General features: G+C 38.2%; 2 protein-coding genes across 2 annotated transcripts in view; both read left to right on the top strand.

The window, feature by feature from the left end:
* The first annotated feature begins 8799 nt into the window (after positions 1–8799).
* Positions 8800–13936, top strand: LOC137191720 (protein NDRG1-like). Its single transcript, XM_067602054.1, has 12 exons — positions 8800–9052; positions 9541–9646; positions 10175–10295; positions 10413–10475; positions 10592–10652; positions 11105–11191; positions 11369–11425; positions 11554–11720; positions 12096–12195; positions 12473–12508; positions 12613–12664; positions 12954–13936. The coding sequence occupies exons 1-12, from the start codon at positions 9002–9004 to the stop codon at positions 13184–13186; spliced, it is 1134 nt and encodes a 377-aa protein (XP_067458155.1). The 5' UTR covers positions 8800–9001; the 3' UTR covers positions 13187–13936.
* A 4672-nt stretch (positions 13937–18608) lies between these two features.
* LOC137191719 (focal adhesion kinase 1-like) overlaps positions 18609–19767 on the top strand; it is a 65385-nt gene continuing 64226 nt past the window's right edge. Inside the window, exon 1 of the mRNA XM_067602046.1 lies at positions 18609–18876. The gene's annotated coding sequence lies outside the window, so the exon portion shown is untranslated. The remainder of the gene's footprint in view (positions 18877–19767) is intronic.

The raw sequence follows: 19767 nt of genomic DNA, 5'->3' as shown, positions 1-19767 counted from the left end.
TTAACAGCTGAGACTACAAACATTACCAGAGTTATAGATATAATAAAGGTTATTGTGTCTGGTTGATTTCAGAGTAGTAATTTACTAATAACTCTGAAACAAATAATTGCATCATACAGGTGATCAGTATGGCATAATAATTATGAAAAAACTGGTTTCATAGGTTGAGTTATGAATATAACAGAAGACCACAATTACAGATACAATCAAAGTGTCAAAGTCAAATATTTCCATTAGGTTTGATCACACAATTGGCATATTTTGACATGTTTGTACACATCATGTTTCTGTCATATTCAGCCAGGACTTAGTTTCGTTCTCGTTTTATTTTGAGATGTCTTCTCCTTGTGTTTTTTTACTTTCATTTCCTGTGTTTTCTCACCTTTGTTGATTTCCTCACGTTTCACCTGTGTCTCATTTCACTCACCTGTGTTTAATCAGTCTCTGTGTATTTAAGTGTTTCTACTGTTTAATTGCCAGATTGTCTTTGTCATACATTTTGTAAGTCAGACTTTTAGCCTTTACTTGTTGTTTCCCTCGTGTTATCTCAGTGTTCCTAGTGTATTTATTCTTAGTTTCCCACTGAGCTTTTCTTGTGTACGACCTGTGGACTGTTTCTGGGCTCTTTGCCTTCTGCCTTTTCCCCATTTGGATTTGTTTGCAACGCGGACTGACATCTCGTTCTGACCTTAGTAGTAGATTTTTGCTACTGCCTCATCCTCATCTGACTGTTAGCCCGATCTTTTTTTTTTTTTTTTAATAAACAGTATTAATAAACTCATCCCTGGCTCCCTTTGTAGTCCTGCTTTTTAGTCATTCACCAGTGTACAAATGTGACAGTTTCATACTGATTTGTGTGTGTGTGTGTGTGTGTGTGTGTGTGTGTGTGTGTGTGTGTGTTATGTAAATTATGCTACATTGTGACTTTGACTTTGAAAATGAAGTGCAAATTTCAAACAGGACACTTGTGCAGATTAGTAAAGACTTCTCATGTGTGAAATTTGGAGAATATTTGATTAAACTTATGAAAACTTTTTAGTGTTTTGAACCGAAATGTATTTAATTTAGTTACTTTTGACTCCTCTGTGCGTCACCAATAAAATATACACAAATATACACCTGTGACATCATGCCACCTCTGCTTGTGGTAATTGTTTTTCAAAGCCACATACTCTCAACCTCTCAAGGCTCTATTTGATCCTACTGCGGACCAGTCAGTTCCAGTTTACCATCTGTTTCGATGCTACAAACAGCAGCGCGCTGGCCTAAACATGGTTGTTGCAATGGTTTCTGGAAATGTGAGCTGACACCCTGTAGGTCAACCATCAGCTGGCAGTCTTGTGCTTTTTGAGGAGCCTAAAGGACACTTCAGGCACCGGCTGTGGCCTCTCTCCCAGATTCATGAAAGTCACAGGCTGCCAGCACAGACCTCAGCGGTGAATCCTTTTACCACAACTACAGGGAAACAGTCACAAAGAGCTTAGTCTTATTTTTATAAACCTAACATTGTTGATGCTGATGGTAATTATCAGTAAAGTAACAATGAATAGAGATCATTTATAGCCTTTCAGCGTTGACATCTAGTCGTAGCTCTAGCAATAGCATAATCAATGTGAACACTATATGTCTCTTGATCTTAAGCCAAACCTGTCAAGCCACACCCAGGAAAAAACATTTATCCTACACAACATTAATATGTTGTCAACATGTGTGTATTATGGGTATTTGTGTGAATTTGGTACAAAAAAGACTAATTTTGAAAGATATTGACTTGATTTGACTAATTTGGATGACTGAAGCCTTATATTAACTTCAAATTACCTTTTAAATATTTTTTTTCACAGGGGGGCTGTGAATTTTGTCCACCATTGTTTACATTGTGATCTTCTAATGTCCAATATGAACCGGGGGAATTACACCAAGAAAAACGTGTCAGTGTTCCTTTGGGCACCTGACTATTATTTTAGGACAGACTTGAAAAATTGAAAAATTTAAAACTTGACAGCCCAGCAAACTAAAATTTAGGTGGTTTAATTATGGATTAAAATAATATATATATTAATACCATAAAAAGTCACAGATGCTGCTTGCCAAGGGTTGACACGGTTGCTGGAAAAAAAAAGTCAAAGTTAAACACTGTCCCTCTGTTTTGTAAGTGTTTGTTAGTTGGAGTTGTTTCTTTTTTTCCCCCTGTTGTTGATGAACTAGATTCTTCTTGGTAAGCTGTTCTTGGCATTGTGTCATGATTGGAGCTATTTAAACCTCCTATCGCCTGTATTGAGGATCTCTAATCTGGCTCAGTAGCTCCTAGCCTCACTGTTGTATTTCTGTCTGATGAATACAAACATAGCCGGCATTAAAATAACATTGGCTGGCCTACAGTGTTATAACCAGAGTATATAACTCACAGCTGCTACAGTACTACAATGACTATTACAGCTACTATGATAAATGCTCTCCACTACAACTGTCAATACTATGGTAAAACTAAGAGAAATAGTGTTTATTTTACAGAGTAATTACAGATGTTTATCCGCTAACTACATAGAAATTATGTTAATTTGTCATAAATCCACCTCCAAACAACTGATGTCTATATACATTTAGTTCTGTGTCATTTACTCTTAACAAAGGGCTGAGGTGGCAGTGCAGCTGAGTTTAACATTTACAGTGATTTACCATGTGGATATATACAATTACACAGTGTGTCTCACTGCCCCGGAGCAGTTTGTAATTCTGTCCCACAGGCACACTACTCATGCAGCAGTGTGAAATACTATGTAATTCCCAGAGCAACTCGTAAGAAACTGGATATGAAAAGGAAGCATAGTTTCTCCCATCAGTTATATCTATTAAACTGTAAGCTGCCATTTGCTGTTAAGATAGAAGATGTCAGATTTCAGTTTTAGGGAATTTAATGTAGCCTGCAGGTGAATCACTAACATGCTGGGGGGGGGTCTTTGGGGGATTATGCAGATGCTCTTTTAGGGGCTTCCTGTTTAGAGCTGTGCTAAAATTTTCATAGATATATTCCTACAACATATCTATTTACAGTTGCGCCTGGCTGTACATCTTATTGTAGCTTAGGTGGAGGAGTCTCGGATGTGTTGCAAAGTGGTTTAATCTACTCTATGTTATAATACAGTACAATGTAATACAAAGCGATATGATGCAGTACAAAGAGATATATGAGTACTCGGTATTATTAAGTGTAGTGGTTGCCAACCCAGGTCAAGATGCAAAATAAATCTGAGGGGTTGCAAGAAGATTAAGAGGATAGGAAAAGGCAAAAAGAAAAAAAAAACATTTATCCTAAACAAAATTTAATTTATATAGATTCCTCTAATCTTTTCAGGTTTTTGGTTCTCTGACAGTAATTCAAATAAAACAGGGAAAGAATATCATATCTTTTGGTAGACCTGGTCATAACTTGTAGATACATGGAACTGGTGGCAATGATTCACAAGTAGATATTGCGAAGAGCCAAAAAGATTGGAAACCACTGACCTCCGAATCATGCTCACAGAAGAAGTCAGACACACACACATACACACTTTCACAGGACTAGGTTCACAGAAAGATCACACGCACACACACCAGCACACACACACACACACACGCACACATGCACGCGCGCACACACACACACACATACACACGCACAACAAAAACACAAACGCACACGCACACACAGTCAAGCATGTGGCAAGCAGCAGCAGCTGCTGTGTATATAATTAGAGTGTTTTGAAAGCTGAGAGTCAGACCGCAGGACTTTCACCTGAAGACTGAGTGGTTACCACGGCAACCAGTTGACAGCATGACAATACAACTTTACTGTGCAACATGATATACGTATCTGTAAGAAAAAAAATATATATATGTAAGCCTGGTGCCCTGATGTGAGGAAATTATGAAAGGGCAAGAAGAAAGAAAGTGTGTGTATGATCTCATGCAGCCTGCAGTTACAGAGGCAATGACCCACAAAATGTCCACAACGTAAGAGGTTATACATCCATACTTATAACTCAACGATCACTTCACCATATGCTGAGATTTCTAGCTTTCAAAACCCACTTTCCATCTCACCGTCCATGCCTTCTGTTTTGGAACAGATACTTCAACACCCACATGGGAATCATGACAAAAAAGCTCCAAATGAGTCTATTACTTCCTTATTAGATCAAACACAAACAGAAAGTTGCTAAATTATATGTTGTGTATAGGTCAAGTTAGGTCAAGGTACAGAGCACACAAGTACAGACAGGTGACAAATTAATGGAAAAACTGGTACAGGGCTGAATGCTTGACCCTACAGTGAGGGGATCTGGTGGCTCTGTTACGCTGTGGGGGGCATTTTGCTGGCATGGTTTGGGTCCACTTGTCCCCTCAGAGGGAAGGGTCACTGCAAATCAATACAAAGTTGTCCTGAGTGATCACCTTTATCCTATGATGAAACATTTCTATCTTGATGGGAGTGGTCTCTTCAAGGATGACAATGCCTCCATCCATAAGGCGCGAGGAGTCACTGAATGGTTTATAAGAATGAAAATCATGTGAATCATATGCTATGACCTACAGAGTCACCAGATCTCAACCCAATTGAACACCTATGGGAGATTTTGTACTGACGTGTTAGACAGAGCTCTCCACCACCATCATCAAAACACCAAATGAGGAAATATCATTTTGAAGAATGATGTTCATCCCTCCAGAAGAGTTCAGGGACTTGTAGAATCAATGCCAAGGCTGAGGATCACCATTCTTCAGAGCCACCAGATCCCCTCACTGTACGGGTCAAGCATTTAGACCTGTACCAGTTTTTCCTTTAGTTTGTCACCTGTCTGTAATAGTCAGTATCTGGGGCCACTTGAGCTCATCTGAGCCATCATTCAGGCATTTATGTCTAATTATAAATAATAATAAAATGTGACATATGGTGAAGCTGAATTTAGCTCATATCACACATATTACTTGTACAGCTCATATTTCATGTTACTAGAGGAAGTTGTGACAGTTTGTGTGTGAGTAAAGTTAGCAGCAAAAGTTAAAGAACATCAAATAACAAAAAAGTCTAATAGTAAGCAACGGTGATGTCAAAAGCAAGGTTTGTCAGGTGAAAAACAAAGCAGTGTAATGAAATTTTGACCTTCAAGCAGCCAGCTCACAAGCAGCCAGCTCACAAGCAGCGTCCAGAAAGTCATCATGAAACTCCATCTAGTGGATTCAAGCGGGAAGTGACACAGAGGTGCAGAGTTTGCTCATATTAGGTTGGATGACACTGGGATCTCACTATCAGATGAAAAGTTTGTCTTTGGAAGCTGCAGAGAACACACATATTTCTGAGTTACATTTTTAAATTAATTTCAGCATTAAATGGTTCATGTGTGTGTACCTGAGGTTTTTTAAGGAACTCTCAGTACAAATACTATGTAGATGTAATTGTTGTATTACATATTTTCTTATGTAATTTATTATTTAGCAGAATAGCAGATTGTGGGTGATATTAGTAGGCTTAATTACCCTAATTGACGACAGCAGTTCATTGAAACATGTAGGCTTTATGCCTTAGTCTTGGTGAAATCAGGGAATCAGTGCAGTCGACACAACAAATGAAAGGCAGTTCAATTGGCCTGTGTTGTGCATGTTGGCTCACTGTCGAACTGTCACGGATTACTGGGACACCTGAATAGAACAATCATCGTTAATGTCATTAGTAGCACCTGTGCTTTTCCAACTATGACAAGTCAAAATGTCTGCTGTGACCTTCTTTCTTTTTCTTAAAAAAGAATAAGATAGAATAGAAAAAGAAGAATAACTTTTTTTTTTCAATGTATACAGACCTGATGCAAAAAAATTGTTCTATATATAACTGTTTTCTGTGTGAGAATCTTATCTTTCAGTTTTGTCATTTAATTGACTAGTAACTAGAGTAACTTATGATTTATCCCTTATCATATTCCTTAAAGGCTCCCCATCAAATAAGGGGTGACGTGTGGGTAGTGTTCAAGTGAAAATATGACTCAGCATTAAATAATGAAATGTTAATGTTGCAGTCATTTTGCATAACATTACCATCTAGCAGTAGCCCTAAATTCTGTTCTCATTGTGGATTATTGTCAATGTGCATGTTTTAATAAATTATATCTGTTTCATGAATTTTATTTTCAGTTACAGTAAACAGCAGATGTCGTCTTTGAATTGGCAGAAATTCCAGTTGCAGACATACTGAGTATGGATGGAAATAATAAGAACTAGGAGAATGACGACAGGTATACGTATCAGGGTGCTTTAATATGAATTGGTGCACTGACACTGTAATATATACAGTCATCGTAAAACTAAAAGAAAACTGTAAAATACAAGCAAGAAAAAAGATTTACTGCTTACTGTCTTAATGTCACTATTGTTAAATCTCCGTGACACATTTATACATACAAACAGTGCAGGAAAACAGTGATCAACTGAAATTGTTTTGATCATAAAACACTCTACAAAATATAGGACAATGCAGGTCAATGGTGAAATAGGCTAGCAGGCCAGAGCTTAGTCAGGCAAATGGCTTCAGACTGACGTGAGGCTGAGTAAGACCCATCTGCCACCCTCTGCTCTTCAGCCATCGCTAAATGGATTAAAGCTGCTGCACACACAGCTCTCATCTATCTGTGTGTGTGTATTTCAGGAAATGGTGGTATTATGTCTTAAAGAAGATGGACGAACCACAGTCTGCTTTGTTTCCGCTCAGCCAGCTGTTACTGTCTGCAGTAGTCCAGCTACTAATGTCTAGTCCCTCTATTGGCCATTTTGATTAATCAATCAAACAAAAGATCTTTTACTCAAGCAGAAAAAGTCTGCTGCACACTCACAGTTGCAGACATAGACAGTGTTGAGGATTCAGTGCTTTGCTCAGCGCTACATGACTGAGTGGAAAGCCCTCACTCATTTTTAAGCACTCTGCAGCTAATCCATAAACCTTTGACCTTCTGCCATCATAAGGCAAACATCACTTCATCTAAGAGTAATTACATTATCTTAGACAATGGAATGCTATTTGTCAATGTGAAAATCTCTAACCTTCTGAACCCGCTTTTAAAATCACCACAATAATAACTGAATACACCTGTTGACATAAGTAAAAAATAAAATAATAACATATTGAAACCTAAATCATAATCTACTGATATCAGATTTTTCCAACTATAAGTCAAGACTTGACACAAAGATATAACTGCTATGATTGACACCTAAATGTATTTGCAGTGCAAATGAAACATCTGGTTGATATCTCCAGTCATCTGCTTCATGTCCGTAATTGTATTTATCTTTTCTTCACAATATAAAGAATTGCTTTACAGTGTGATGTAAAAAGTGATTAGATTTCCTCAAAAGTTGAATCTGAAACTCCCACAATTGCCTTGAAACTGAGCCAAGAAAAATAATTGTAAAATCAGTTTAAGACTCATATTTGAATGTGAGTTCTTCACTATCGATCGGACAGCTGCAGAGCCCCCAAAGTCTTCAAAGATGATATGTTTTTTTTAATCTTGTGCTAATCTATATCTTGTGTTCTCAAAATAATAATTTGTGAACACAGGTTAAAAAATCTTTTGAGACTTCAGGGACTCCATAGATGGTGAACAACAGTGTTAATGAAGATATGTAACATGTTTCTAAGAATTATAAAGCATTCAGATGCACTCTGGCATTGCTTGATAGAGAGACTGATTGTAAACAGAGCTTGTCAGAGCCACATGACCTCAATTTTCCATCCCTTTTTTTTTTGCTTGTTTGTTTTTTGTTTGTTTGTTTCATGGGATTTTGTGAAAATAAATAAATTACAACTGTCAAAAATAAATGCACAATTCTGGGTGTTTTTAGTTATCAACCATGTGTTTAATGCTAAGAAAATGTTTATTCCCACTGAAGCATCACATTCTCATTTCATTCTCAAACAGTGTAAGATTTGTCAGTAACATCATGACTTGTTGAAGCACAGGCCCCTTTATAAAACAATTTAGACGGAAGACGAAAAATACATTATTAGCAGATTAACTCCTGTAGTGACTCAAAGAGTATCATGACTCTTCAAGGTTAGTGTCAACCAACCTGTTGCACTTTAAAGGTCCTAGGCTATACTCTGTAGTTTATTTTAGCTGGAGTGCTGTGTGAGAACATGCAGAGAGTTCAAAGTAGCTATAGAAATGAAGTTATACCAAGTTAGCAGGAGGGTCAAGGTTAGCTGAACTGCAGGGAGCAGAATGCTTTGCTGTGAGGAACAGATGGCTCGCTGAGATTAGACAGCTGACCTGCTCATGGCTTGGCAGAACTTGTTGTGATTCCACTGACACCTCAAAGCCAAAAACAACAATAACCTGTGATTTAAATTCCCCACAAATAAAGTTTATTACTTTACCTTCTTGCAGAGAGTCAGATAATTTCACCTAAAAAATAATATAGTTTGGCTGGTTTTGGTTTTTGTACTTGAAAAATAAACTATTAAAGGCTTAAGTGCAAATGTCATTATCATAATCCAAGTGGACCTGCTGGGAAAGGTTCATATCTGTCATTATAGATGGCTGTTTTGTTCAGAATGTTTTAAGATGCATGGAAACTCCACAGTGACGTTATGTTTTTGTTAGTGTACAGTAGATGTCCTGGTCTTAATTCCTTGTCTCTGTGGGAATGCAGCAGCCTGGGATGAGATTAAAACAGGAAGAAGCCAGTTGGCCACATCTGAGCCAAGTTGGAGTTAGAGCTTAGTGGCAGATCAGTGTCGGAGGATATATAAACCAGCTCAAACAAATAGTCTGTCACACACAAACGGCGAGCTCTCAGGTGGTGTCTTATTAGGAGGAAAAAAGGTTGCCTCAAAAACCCAAAAGAAGTTAAGGCTCAAAGATCTACTTTACACACAGGATATCTGCTCTGCATCTACTGAACATCTACTGCAAATCTCTCTTGTTTCTGTTGGTCGTCTGTTTTGGTCTACTTTGCATCAGCAGCCATGGTTCTGGAGGAGAACGAGAATGACTCTGTCTTTGAGCCCCAAATCACTGTAAGTAGCCACTCACAGAGAGCTGGTATTAACTGTGATGTTTGATCCTCTGTTAAAGCTGTAAACCTTGCGCAAAGTTTAAGGACTTTTACAAATGATCAGTTGGTTGTAATATTGTTAACATCAGTATCTGGTTTTATTTCACGGTATAAATATAAAGAAACACATTGAATTGCCATTAAATATTTTGTGCCACTGTGCACTCACAAACAATGTTCACTCAAAAGCCACTTCTGTGCTCAGAATATTTTTCTGCATTTACAAATTTAGCAAAATTACAAGCTCTTAACATTTTGACTATCAAGCATTGTTTAATTTGTTCTCAAGAAAAGGTAGTTCTTGATAATACAGTAGTGCCCTCATACGACTGCACTGTGGTTCATGGTGAATTTACATCATGGATTTATATCTTCAGCCACACTCAAACACAAACTAGCACCATGTCCGTATGATCTGAATGTGTTAATGGTTCTCTGTATTTGTTTTAGGAGGAACACATTGACACTCAGTATGGGAAGGTCCACTGCATCATGACAGGGACACCGAAGGCAAACCGTCCTGTGATCCTGACATATCATGATGTCGGACTGAACCGTAAGTCTCACCTTTTTGCCTAGTGACAGTGTTTAGATCCTGCACACAGCTAGAATATTATACACTTGTGTGAAAGAAATTGCAAACATGACAGAAATTGAACACAAAATTTGAATCAACGTCAATCAAAGGAAAGGAGGCTCAAAGGATAAGATGCATAACTGTCTTGACATCCAAGATAATACTGACATATTATCTCATTTCTTATCAGTTAAGTCAGACTAGACAAGCTTTCTTCTGGCATTTGTGTACCTGAAGTAATGCACCTTAATGTATCATCACACAAAACTCTAATCTCTTAGTTTACTTGAACACATCATGTGTTTTCTTGCATCTTATTTCCTCTAAACAACTCCACAACATACATTTTGAATAACATTTATTCAAGACTTTCTGTACTCTTTTTAGAAAAATCACAGTCTGTAGTTATGTATGTTTGCTGTTTTATTACTATATTTTTAATTATTTAAGACAACCTCGCTTGTCAACAATTATAATTAAACTGATTTTTGTCTTCTCTGTCTGTAGACAAGTCATGTTTTGAGACTCTGTTCAAGCATGAGGACATGCAGGAAATCGTCAGACATTTGCCTGTGTGTCATGTTGAAGCACCAGGACAACATGAGGGAGCCAAAACTCTTCCTACTGCGTCAGTAGTCTTAATTATTCTCAGTCTCTCTCTCTACAAGAAGAGACATAAATTTCAAAGTTAAAAGTGAGTGAACCCCACACCTACTGACAGTTATGTTGACATTTGACCCCACAGGTACACCTACCCTTCCATGGACCAGCTGTCTGAAGCGCTGCCTGCTGTCCTCAAACACTACGGGTAAGACAGACCTGATACTCCTCAGGTTTCTCTGAGTTAATCTGATACTTACCAAACTTATTTGAGTAGGCTCTCCTTTATATTAACTTTTGACCTTTTCTCTGTGTTTTTTTTAGGTTGCGTAGTGTGATTGGGCTGGGAGTTGGAGCAGGAGCCTACATTCTCTCTCAATTCGCTGTGAGTTTATATCTCTTCTCTAAATCCCATTTGAACTTGAGACGGAGAGATAGAAAGCATAATGAATAAAGAATAAATCTTGGTAGTGGTTCTCAGTATAAATGGGTACACACCGATCATATCTGTGCTAGAGTTACTGTTCAGATCTTTCTGGTTCAAATAAAGCTACCCAGATACAATTAGACACATCACTTAAGTTCCACACAAATGCCACTAATAAACTTCATGGTACGTTAGATTAAAATTTAAATCAACAGTGGTCTGAACATACTCATACTTGTCAGGAAAAAATAAATAAGAGAACTGCTCCAAAAACATGTTGATGACAGTAAATGAGCTTCTGAAGTCACATGTCTTTTACAATGTGAAGTGTTTCTGGTGTGGCCTGAATTATTTGACTGTAGAAGTGGACACAGAAGAATCACTAATCACTCCTGTGTGTGTGTGTGTAGCTGAATCACCCTGATATGGTGGACGGATTGGTTCTGGTCAACATCAACCCCAACGCTGAAGGACTAATGGATACTTTTGCAAGCAAGGTCAGCATTGTGTGATCAATGTGTGAGTGTGTATGTGAAGATCACTCGACCTGTATGCTGATTCAGAGATTTGCTTCAAATATTGTGAAACTTTTAAAGGATATAACCACCTGAACTGGTAAATATTGGATTAAATTTGATTGATTTTTTTGGGGTGTGTGTGTGTGTGTGTTATAGATCACTGAATGGACCCACACTCTCCCCGACACAGTCATCACACACTTATTTGGAAAGGTAAGTTATCATAACAACAGTAGAGGAAATATGCATTGTAATAAAATCTTTATTCTGTGATAAAATCATACTTCCCGTAAGTCTTACATACAGAATATCTCTGTCTTACTGTCAAACTGACTTTTCAGGAGGAGATCCAGACCAACCATGACCTCATAGCTACATACCGTCACCACATCACAACAACCATGAACCAGACCAATGTGGCTCAGTTCTTCCGCTCCTACAACAGCCGCAACGCTCTGGACGTGGAGAGGCCTATCCCTGGAGGAAACATCAATGTCAGGACACTCAAGTTAGTACAACACTTGACCTTCAAAAAATAAATAATCAGATGTTTATTATTACAAGTAGAAACTGAATTGTTTTGCTAAATTTGTTCTGTAATCAGAAAAAAGGACAGTTAAAATGTGATTTTAACTGACATATTCTTGCGTGAGCAATCAATATAAGGATAAATTTAGCTTAACAATCTCCAACCTCTAGTTACTCACTATTCAACTCAGTGTTCAGGACCAATTTTCAGGAGACTTGCTTCATGGCAACTGGTTCCAGCCTCTCAAATAAAAAATACTGACAACTCAAAAATCTGTATTCTGTCAGGCTCTGTAAATGCTAACCATGTGTCTTAGCTTCTCTGCCTATTTGACATGTCTGTCTGGGTTTACAGGTGTGCCACTCTGCTGGTTGTAGGAGATCAGTCTCCAGCTGTGGAGGCTGTGGTCGACTGCAACTCCAAACTCAACCCCACAAAGACCACACTGCTGAAGGTAACCGAAACCAAACCAAATTAAATAGCACCCATTTGTATAATACTCGATTATATTCTAAAACTGTATGTAGAGCACTTTTCTTGAAGGTAACCACAGTCAGGGGCTGCTAACTTGTAAATTAATTACTAAAACTGATCTTCTATTGTCAAATGTCTACTTATATTAAAACAGTTTCACCTTGTAATTCATTCAACTAAAAGTACATCAAACCTGATACCCAAGGTTTAACTTGAGACTGAAGCTTACAGCTGATCTTTGTGCTTTGCCCCTCTAGATGGCAGACTGTGGAGGACTTCCTCAAGTGGTTCAGGTATGCTGACACATTTTATTGTCTACTGACAATACTGGAGAATCTCCACTCCAGATTGTTTGGAAAATGCATTTCTTATTTTTTTTTTGTCCCTCTCTCAACAGCCAGCCAAAGTGATTGAAGCCTTGAAATATTTCATCCAGGGCATGGGATACTGTAAGTCACTAAAACTTAACCTTAAACTAACATAATATTAAATAAAAAATACTATTACATCTCAGAGATCAGCACTTAAAATACTTCCCTTTGCATTTTAAGTTGTTGCAGGTAGCATTGTCTGTCCATAACTGAACAGAGAGTGCAGGCGAGACTCTTTATTCAGTGATAGCAGCTAACTCATTCTACTGCATAATTATTTCTCTATTTATTTAAAACAAATCATGAATCAATATTGGGCTACATCAGTAGGGAAAACATAACAAGCCTGTCTCTCTTCTTTCTCCAGTGTCCAGTGCCAGCATGACCAGACTTCGATCCCGGACAACCTCCAGCTCCAGTATCTCATCCTTCGATGGCTCTCGGAGCCGGGCACACACCAACGAGCTGCAGCGTGGCCGGACACTCTCACACGGCACAGAGGAGAAGCGTGGGCGCTCACACACTGACATCTCCATGGAGAGCATCTCCAACAGTCACATGGATCAGAGCATCTCAAAGACCACTGAAGTGGCCTGCTAGAGCGCGCTCTGCCCTAAATCCCATGCACTTAACTCAAATTATACCTCACTATAGCTTTATCCTACATACTGTATTTACCTACCTCTACCCTCATCCTGTAATGCCCTTTTATCTGCACTATTTATCCTATATACTCATATATATGAGTATCCCTCTGTAGCTTCTGTGTCTTTCCCTTTCCCTTCATCAATTTAACATCCTTTCCTATGTCTCTCCGTGGCTTCCTAGTCTCTCCATATAAGTGCTCTGCTCCTCCTCAGCCTCTTCCTCTCTGTATCCTACCCTGAACTGTTACTGTATGTCCCTACGTATGTGTTTCTCTTCCTGATTCTCTAATATTTTTTAATAATATACAACACATGAGGAAATCATGACAGCAGAAATGTATTCACTGAAAACTAACATCTGTTCTTAGGCTAAAACTCAGATGCATATTCATTTATAATGAGTAAAATCAACATGTAAAGATATATTTATTAACTATATCAAGTAATTTCCTATAGTGTAACAGCTGGATGTTCATAACTGTAGGAGTGTATGTGTATATGCAATGATGACAACTGTGTAATGTTAATTACAGGACTGTGTTATGAACATAAGTTTTAGCTCATAAAATGTTTTAAACCTATGGGAAATGAAGTCATATTATTATTATTATTATTTTACACTCAGTTCAATCATTAAACCGGGTGACTTGATGTAATTATTTCTTGTGCTATGAATGATTAAACATTTTACTGTAAATAAAAATCAAGCTGGTCCTCATTTATTATAACTGCAGGTGAAAAACAGAAAAATCTGACCACTCTGACATTTATCGCTATTACTGTCAGAGAGAGAAACCTTATAGTTGCCCTCTCACTTCAACTGCAAAATGCTGGCTTTAAATATCAACAAAATAAATACATAAATAAAACAACTATCAAATAGGATTGTAATTGTTACAGCAATTTAACTCTCTGTAATATTTGGCCAATAGAGTCACCAGTCAAAAGATCATGTGATATTTGAGTGGGAAAAAAGGATCAATTTGTTGACCCCGACTGCTGAATGATATTTCTATATAAGTGATACTAGTAGTAGACAGAATACTTTGTACACTCAAAATGTTACATCAGGTGACAAAATAGACACCTTTGTCAGAAGCTGCAACCCAAACATAACTAAATGTATCAGGTACTTTGTTTGAAAGATAAAGAGTAATCTAATTTATGTTGCATCAATCCTTAAATTTGTTAGAGACAGATGATTGACATGGTCACCCAAGACAAACCATAATGTACTTCTCTAATTTTTCCACTAGATGGAGCTCTGCCCTCTTTATCTGTGCACCACTGTTATGTAGCCAAATAATACTCAAAACACACTGTACTCAGTCCTAACTGTATATCCAAAGCATTTTAACAATTACATTCACATCATATAGAAAGCATCTACTTTAATGATATTCATCTAGCACAGCATTATGGATCTTTTTAATATCACTTGTGGTTCATGTTCAGCCTTCCCCAGTGGGGCTGGATTAAAATTCATTTTATAATAGTTTGTTTTAAATCCCTGATTGCACACAGTCCCTGACATACACACTCATGTACTATGTGAGATTCATTCATTGATTTGTTTATTTGCTGATTCCGGTCCTGTTTAATATCTTTTCCATTAATCTAATTATGTGCCGAGCATGCAAAAATAACTGGCTGAGACAGTCTCTGCTTACCTTTAACTACATGTGTTCTGGTCGTTCTTGAAGTAAACCTCTGTCTAAATACTATGTCAAATAAAGGGCATAGTGCAAAAATTAAAATCCCTAAGAAACAGGAATCAATCAAAATGACCTCAGAACTGAAAATGTGACTTCCTCTTTTTCCTCATGTAGTTGAGAGCAAAACACTTTATTTGGCTTCTGAAACAGCATTTTGACCATGTTCATTACTTGAACCCCTTAAGCAGGGATCTGGCTCTGTCAGTCAATTAAGAGGTGAAGGATATATGTGATATACAGCATCAACAGTAGGGTTTTAATGCACACAGTTTATTCAATAGCTGCCAAACAGTGTGACTGCCAACTGTGAAAACATATTTATACTGGTGGCTCAGTGCATACCATATGACGTCATGAGTTTTAATCCACTTCAGTGTTTCATTTCTTTTCCACATAATTTGCATTACTCTTCTCTGTTGATTATAATAATCTTTGAATTGTGTGTGTGTGTGTGGATAGTCGTTGCATGCATGAATGTACTGTGTGTGTAGGTGGGACTGTGTGTGTAGGCCTGTTAGTGGATGGATTGTTTTGGACTGTGACCGCAAACAGAGTAGACACGCAGACCCAAGATAGCATAATGGCAGTCAGCATCAAAGCCACATTAATTTTGTTTGTGAGTGAGTACATTGAGTGGGTTGCATCATTTTTTCAAAGCCTCTTTTGTTTCGCTTACATTTTGATAGTATGATGAATAATATATAACAGAAATTTCTTAAGATTTTATTTAAATATGAGACATCAGCTCTAACACGGCTATGGTTTCTTACACAATCTAGTACAATCTTCAGTTTTCTGTATCATTTCACTGTGTTTTGGTGCAATGGGCTGCAGAATAAAAACTCTATATCCAGCAAGTTTCCAGTTTCACTGGTGGATATTTGTGATTTGTCCTTCAAAGTGAGTCTGATGATGTCCTGCCAGCACAGTAATCACCAGCCAAAAGTGGAGAGCAATTTAATTTCAGATTCACCCAGCAGTTTTACAATGAGATAATGACTATTTTGTTCATAGACGTTATAGTGACCCCCACTACTTTCATCTCCTTCCCTACAGCAAAACAGTCCTGATCCCTGCCTGCAGCTCAGTTACAGTTTATTTAACTCCATTACTGATGAGGCAAACAGCCGTTATTATAGACCAGAAGTGTGGTTGTACTTTCATACTATGTAGTCCCTTGAGATGACACTGACCAGACAACTTGTTGTGTGATTTTCCACCTCTAAACAGATGGCATGGTATGCTTTGATACACACAAACTCCCACATTTAAAATAAAATAATGCCAGATGAATGAACACCTTAGTGCTTGTTCACATTCAAAGCATTTGAGTTAGCTTTGTTTTTGTTGGGGGCTTATGTTTCACACAGTTTGCAGAATATGTTTACTTACTTGCCATATGTTTTTTCTCACCTCTGTATGAAATTGACTTGTAAGCTCATGAGCCAGAATGAAAATTGTAAGAAGACGTAAACTCAGTTGGCAAATGTAATTGTAATTCTAGCCTGCAATGCTGTTATTTAAATGGTTCTTTTAAGGTCAATATCCTCTTTTTTCAAACTGTTTTTATTGTGAAATATAATTTCATGTTGTGTTTATGCATGTTTATATTTCATGGGTATTTATTTCTTTTTTTAAGACTTGCAATTTTTATTTTACAACATAAAATCAGTCATACAACAGATGACATACATGATATATTCTATTTCAAACCAATTCAAACTCCCCATTCACACCCCAAAATTGAAACAAGAGGGATCAACCTGCATGAAGACTGGCTTGTGTATAAAGCTATTGACAAAAAAAGACATATATTTCTTCAAAAAAGAAAAAAAAAATTCAAAAGACAATAGGGCCTATACAAAAAAACAGTGAGCTTCCACCCAATCTTTACACCGATGATGCTTTTATAAAAGAAATATTCATGCCCCACTTAAGGAAATATGTTTCTGTCCTGTCCTGTTTCCTATATGACATTGTTCCATATGCAGCTGCTTTTCCTAATCCAGTTACCCAGTCCTGAACAGGAGGCTCTCCAGGCGTCTTCCAGTCCCTGAGAGTGATTTGCCATCCAGTCATAATTGCTGTCTGGGTCCAATATGTCAGCGATTGTGGAAAAGCAGATAACACCTTACAGTCCCCTAATATATAAAGATTGAGACAGAATACAAATTGCACTTTTATGACATCAACAGTGTAACAGTGAATCCTCATCACCACTACATTTCCAGCAGGCTGCAGAATCTCAAGTCTATATAACCTACTCGGGGTCCAGTAGAAACAATATAAAATTTTAAATTGTATAAGCCTTACCCTCAGATCTCTTGATATTATTCAGGAGTTGCTGCAAATCTCATCCTATTCATGTTCATCAAAAGATAAACCCAAATCTCTTCCCTGTGGGTATTTATTTCTTGACTTAAGCTCTGTAATTTCCATTATTTTATGGCTGAATAAATTGAACTTCAAAACTTAACATTTCTGGCTACTGGCTCTTTCAGCTGTGGACCTTCACCAGATTAGCAACATGAATGGATTAAATTTATATGTTTTGAGAGGGAAAACAAACCAGCAGCTGCATCATCTGGAGGAAGATCACATTGTGCCATATTGCATAGACCTGACAATAATTCCTCATATTTTCAGAAACGCATGATTCCGAATTTAACTACATTAAACACCCTATCACATTTATCAATTTGATGACACCCTGCAAGGTAATGAATTAAATAATGGTGGAAGAAGTAATCAAATCCTTTACTTAAGTAAAAGTATCAATACAGCAATGTAAAAATACTCTGTTACAAGTAAAAGTCCTGCATGAAAAATCCTACTTAAGTAAAAGTACATAAGTATTAGCAGCAAAATGCTGTTAAAGTATTGCAGTAAAAGTACTCATTTTGCCCCTCTGGCTGATATATTATTATATATGACATCATTAGACTATTGATACTGAAGCATCAGTGTTAGAGCAGCATGTTACTGTTGTAGCTGCTGGAGGTGGAGCTAGTTTGAACTACTTTATATACAGTTAGCGAATTTAGTCCAGTCCTTCACAACCTAGGGATCAGGCCCCTCCAAAGGGTCACCAGATAAATCTGAGGAGTGGTGAGATGATTAATGGGAGAGGAAAGAAGAACTATTTGGTGGAGCTGTTAACATCTCATAGACATCTGAAATGTGACCCTGACTACACATTGCTTTTTGTAAGACGCCAAAAGCCAAAAAGGTTGGAAACCACTGGTTTCATCTTTAACAATGTGTTGTATTTTAAAAACTTGTTATATTATCAATTGTGTCAAATCTTTTGAAAAGTAACTAAAGCTGTTAAAGAAATGTAGTGAAGTAAAAAGTACAATATTTCCTTCTGAAATGTAGTGGAGTGGAAGTATAAAGTAGCATCAAATGGAAATACTCAAGTAAAGTACAAATACCTCAAAATTGCACTGAAGTACAGCACTTGAGTAAATGCAGGCTACTTTCCATCACTGGAATTTAGGTATGGACAGACACCTCCATCATGTCATTATTTTACAAGTCACATAGTGTACAACTTAGAGCGGGTACTGTGTAATTGGGGTATCAGCTAATAATATGTGGGGACCCTCGCAGTAGTATTGACCACGTTGGGCCCCTCTCCTCCTGTCAGTGCGCCCTGCCAGCTGCAGCCATGTTGGAGAAGCTCAGGCTCCAGCAACAGCAGCAGCAGCAGCAACAGCAGCAGCGTCAGTGACACCGACAACCGGGCACGGCGCTGTTGTGGACAAAAACAGACAGGGAGAGACAGAGAGGGACCCAGGACGAACAGATACAGCCAGCAAGCCGGCTCTAATATCAACGGGCATATGTGTGAAATTCAAACATACTGACTGGAAAGGGTGCTCGGTGACGGGGAGTGGGTGCGGGCCGGGCTCCAGGGCTGAAGCCGGTGAGTGTTGATCCTTCCTGGGGGCGGATTGAGTGGGAATAGCCCACCGTTAGCTCAGCTAGCTTAGCATTAAAGGGGGGGTAACAGACACAGACAATGGGGTTAACGGCAATGCTAAACGCGGGGTTGTATTATTAGTAGCTGGTGTTGGGATTTTTGTAGAAATATTATGGACTAAATGATAGTAAAAGGTTGGTCATTTTGACACAGCGGAGTCATTTGTATTCCTAACAGAGAGTGGTGCAGTGGCCGAAACCACCCCTCTCTGTTTCTCTGGTAGGTGCAAAGGTCCAAACCAAGGAGGATTTCTGTCATGCAGAGCAACAAAAAAAAAAAAAACAACAAAAAAAACATCTGTGTTATGTTGAAAAAGACGAGTTGCTCAGACTCAGACTCATTGTTGCAAGCAGCGGGTTTGGACAAAAAAAGGAGGTCTAACCCTAAACCTGTGCGTCTCAAGTGTTTTTTGGGCTGCTTGCTGCCTTGTCAACCACAATACTGTACACTTATCGCTCTAGTAGGCCCATTGAAATGTATTAATATTTGAAGGAGGCCCAGGTTTTAGGAGCACAAATCATCAATTTAGCATGCTTGGTGGGATAAGTAGTGCTGCACATGCACAGGACTAAACATAGTGCACAGCTTAGTCCCAGCAGCCCTGTGGATGTGTCTGTTTTTCTTTTGAGTATTTAGAGTCAAAGCTCTCCTGTCATGTCTCCTACAGATTTCTGTTTTCCTGCTCTTTTCCCATCTTGTTTCCTGCCTTTATGTGATTGTTGCCCCCCCCCCACCCCCGTCACATCTCCGTGCATGTCCCCTAGCACGCAGCCAAGCTGAAGGCAACCCATTGGGTCAGGATGATCTCGAAGTGTATCCTCGGATATTTTGACA

This window comes from Thunnus thynnus, chromosome 10 (genome assembly GCF_963924715.1).
Source record: "Thunnus thynnus chromosome 10, fThuThy2.1, whole genome shotgun sequence".
NCBI classification, from domain to species: domain Eukaryota; kingdom Metazoa; phylum Chordata; class Actinopteri; order Scombriformes; family Scombridae; genus Thunnus; species Thunnus thynnus.
Note: the sequence above shows the minus strand (reverse complement) of the source record. Positions and strands in the feature narration are given on the sequence as shown.

Bases quoted from the DNA above. Each gene is read 5' to 3' on its own strand.
- LOC137191720 (XM_067602054.1), top strand. From the start codon at position 9,002: ATGGTTCTGGAGGAGAACGAGAATGACTCTGTCTTTGAGCCCCAAATC. The intron at 11,192-11,368 runs GTCAGCATTGTG...TGTGTGTTATAG, and splicing joins TGGATACTTTTGCAAGCAAG to ATCACTGAATGGACCCACAC. The intron at 11,426-11,553 runs GTAAGTTATCAT...CTGACTTTTCAG, and splicing joins TCACACACTTATTTGGAAAG to GAGGAGATCCAGACCAACCA.